This window comes from Rhinoderma darwinii, chromosome 8, assembly GCF_050947455.1.
Source record: "Rhinoderma darwinii isolate aRhiDar2 chromosome 8, aRhiDar2.hap1, whole genome shotgun sequence".
In the NCBI taxonomy this organism is placed as follows: domain Eukaryota; kingdom Metazoa; phylum Chordata; class Amphibia; order Anura; family Rhinodermatidae; genus Rhinoderma; species Rhinoderma darwinii.
The window spans coordinates 110,591,697-110,594,699 of NC_134694.1; the positions used below are offsets into that span (position 1 = coordinate 110,591,697).

General features: G+C 43.1%; 1 protein-coding gene across 1 annotated transcript; it reads left to right on the forward strand.

The window, feature by feature from the left end:
* Nucleotides 1–1,006: 1,006 nt before the first annotated feature.
* Nucleotides 1,007–1,999, forward strand: LOC142660029 (olfactory receptor 5G9-like). The gene has a single exon (XM_075836680.1). The coding sequence runs from the start codon at nt 1,007–1,009 to the stop codon at nt 1,997–1,999; it is 993 nt and encodes a 330-aa protein (XP_075692795.1).
* Nucleotides 2,000–3,003: the final 1,004 nt, after the last annotated feature.

Below are 3,003 nucleotides of genomic sequence, written 5' to 3' on the forward strand. Positions count from 1 at the left end.
CGTTGCACTCCATTGAGGGACTACAGATCCCAGAACGAACATATTGGATGAGCACACTGTGGCTTTTTTTTTGCTACTTTTTCTCTTTTTTCCAATATACAGCTGACACCCTCTGCAAATGGTGCGGGCGCAGATTCTGTGCCTGCACCATCTCCGCCCAACACATTTACGGCACTTGGTGCTAACTACATAGCGCATGTGAAATAAATGTACAGCACTTGTTGCCAAGGGGTTAAAATGTAGCCATATGTACAGCTGTGTGAAACCAGCATTATTCTGCTATTTTAGGCCCCATGCACACGACTGTAGATTTTGACCGTTATTACGGACCGTAATTACGGACCCATTGATTTCTATGGCCGACGGACACCTTCCCGTATATTTACGGGAAGGTGTCCATATTGTAGAAAGGCTCCGCAAAAAAAAGGACAAGTCCTATTGTCTTCTTTTTACGGACCGTGCTCCCATACTTTATATGAGAGCACGTCCCGCAAATGCAGGTGGCTGTCCGCGGCCGGCCGAGCTTGTGATCACGGACTGTGATTACAGGCACGGTCGTGTGCATGGGGCCTTACTGACTGCTGGGGCCCTGAATCTAAACCTATAATGTGTGATACTGACTTCTGGGGCTCTGTATTTAAGCCTATATCGTGTGATGCTGTCTGCTGGGGCCATGTATCTAAGGCTATGTGTTAATATACTAAGAAAAATATATATTTTTTTAGCTGCTATCGATCACACATTTTCCCTGCAGCGGACGTCTACTAGTATGTAATGCATGGATGCATCGGGTGTGCCAGAGAAGCACTCCATTCTGACACATAGATGGGGGGTCCTCCTCTATAAGGTATGTATGCCCTAATTGGCCTGATGGGACAGCTCCTTTAATATAAACTTCAAAACCTTTATTACAGAAAACATTTTAAAAAAATGTAAAAATTTTTTATATAATATCTTTTTTTCTATTTTCTTTTAAGAGTCAATCAGTATCAAAACTTTCCCAAAAATGTACACGAAAAATCAGACGGTGTCATATTTTTTTATCAAAGGGATTTCAGAACTTCCATACCTACAAGTTCCAGTTTTCCTTCTGGTCTTACTCCTTTATCTGTCCACTCTCGGTGGTAACATGACCATCCTAGTCTTGGTCTGTCGAGAGCGCCAGTTACATACCCCAATGTATTTCTTCCTGGGCAACTTGTCCATCCTGGACATATCATCTACAACTGTGACTCTTCATAAAACTCTTACTACCTTTGTCACTGGGGTGAAAATGGTGTCTTTTGCCGAATGCATGGCCCACGCGTACTTCTTCATGGCCTTGGAGTGCACAGAACTTTTGATATTAGCTGCCATGAGTTATGATAGGTATGTGGCCATCTGCAACCCCTTGCATTATCACATGGTCATGAGTTATAGAATTTGTGTACTGTTAGCCACCATGTGCTGGATGTTAGGATTTGTCGAAGTTATTCCAAATACTTGTATATTATCTAATTTCACTTGTTATACCTCTAATATTATCAACCACTTCTTCTGCGACATCCTACCACTTATGAAAATTTCCTGTAGTGATGTGTCATTACTAAAGCTCTGGATTGCCACAGAAGGTGTAATTGTCTCAGGTCTAATACCCTTATCTATGACCGTCATCCCTTATATCTTCATAATACTTGTCATACTGAAGATTAGGACCCTTAATGGTAGGCGTAAGGCTTTCTACACATGTTCCTCACATCTCACCATTGTGGTTCTTCTCTATGTGACTCTTTACTGCATATATTTATTACCAACTTCAGAAAACTCTTTAGATTATCACAAACTTTTTTCGCTCTTTAACACAGCCGCTGTACCGCTACTGAACCCTCTCATTTACAGCCTCAAAAACAAAGAGGTGAAGTCCGCAACAAAGAAATTGTTGAACCTTTTTTGTGACAAACTCAAACAGTGTGTGTCCTTCACTGAGCAAATAACCCGTATTGATGGTGGCGGGTCATAAAAACGGATTCATTTTGGGAAATAATAAAAAATGCTTTATGAGTTCTATATAATAAAACTTTTGAATGAGTAATTTATTTTTGTTTTAGGTGAAGCAGATTTGGATATAATAAAATAAAAACATATTATTAATTTATGCTCTTGATTTTTCTTTAATGTAAACCATTGTCTAAGGGTCATAATAGAGGATTAATGACAAATGTAGTGTAAAGACCCTTTTACAAGGGCCAATTATCGGACAAACGCTCGTTCATCTGCTGATCGTATTGTTTTAAAAATGAAAAATATTATCGTTGTCGGCAGCACATCTTGGTGTGTAAACAGGGGGACGCGCTGCCGACATGATAATAATGTATGGGGACGAGCGATCGGAGTAACGAGCGCTCATCCCCATCCATAGTGTCACGGTCACAGGGTGTGTGGACGCACTAGGATGCTCCGCTGTAGCGGAGAGGCAGCTGACCAGGTCTCAGTCTATACAAAAGTCTATAGCAGTTCGTAACACTCGGGTACCTGAACTAGTCCAGACAGTGACTGTGGCTTCAGCACGGATGGAGGTCGGTGCAGCAGGTTGCACCAGACGTGGCGGGTAATACAAGATGTAGCAGAAGACACTGGATGTGGCAGAAGACACTGGACGTGGCAGAAGACACTGGACGTGGCAAACGACAGCAGGTGCAGTAGGACACGACTCCAACACTAGTAGGCACAGGAACAAGAACACAGCACAGGATACAGGAACAGATAACAGGGCACGGGTAACAACTGGAACGGGAAACACTAAGGGACCATTTGCAAGACAGACTTGGGATAAACTAATAACGCTCAGGCAAGGATCAGAAGGACTGGGGCCTTATAGACCAGGAAATCATGTGGGTTGATGATGATGACCGGAGAGGAAGTGAGCGCTGGCGTCTCCTAGGAAGGAGATGGGGACCAGCGCTCACAGATTCATGGCTCGCAGCCATGGACGCTACAGTATCCCCCCTCTTACACCCCCTCTAC

Bases quoted from the DNA above. Each gene is read 5' to 3' on its own strand.
- LOC142660029 (XM_075836680.1), top strand. From the start codon at position 1,007: ATGTACACGAAAAATCAGACGGTGTCATATTTTTTTATCAAAGGGATT.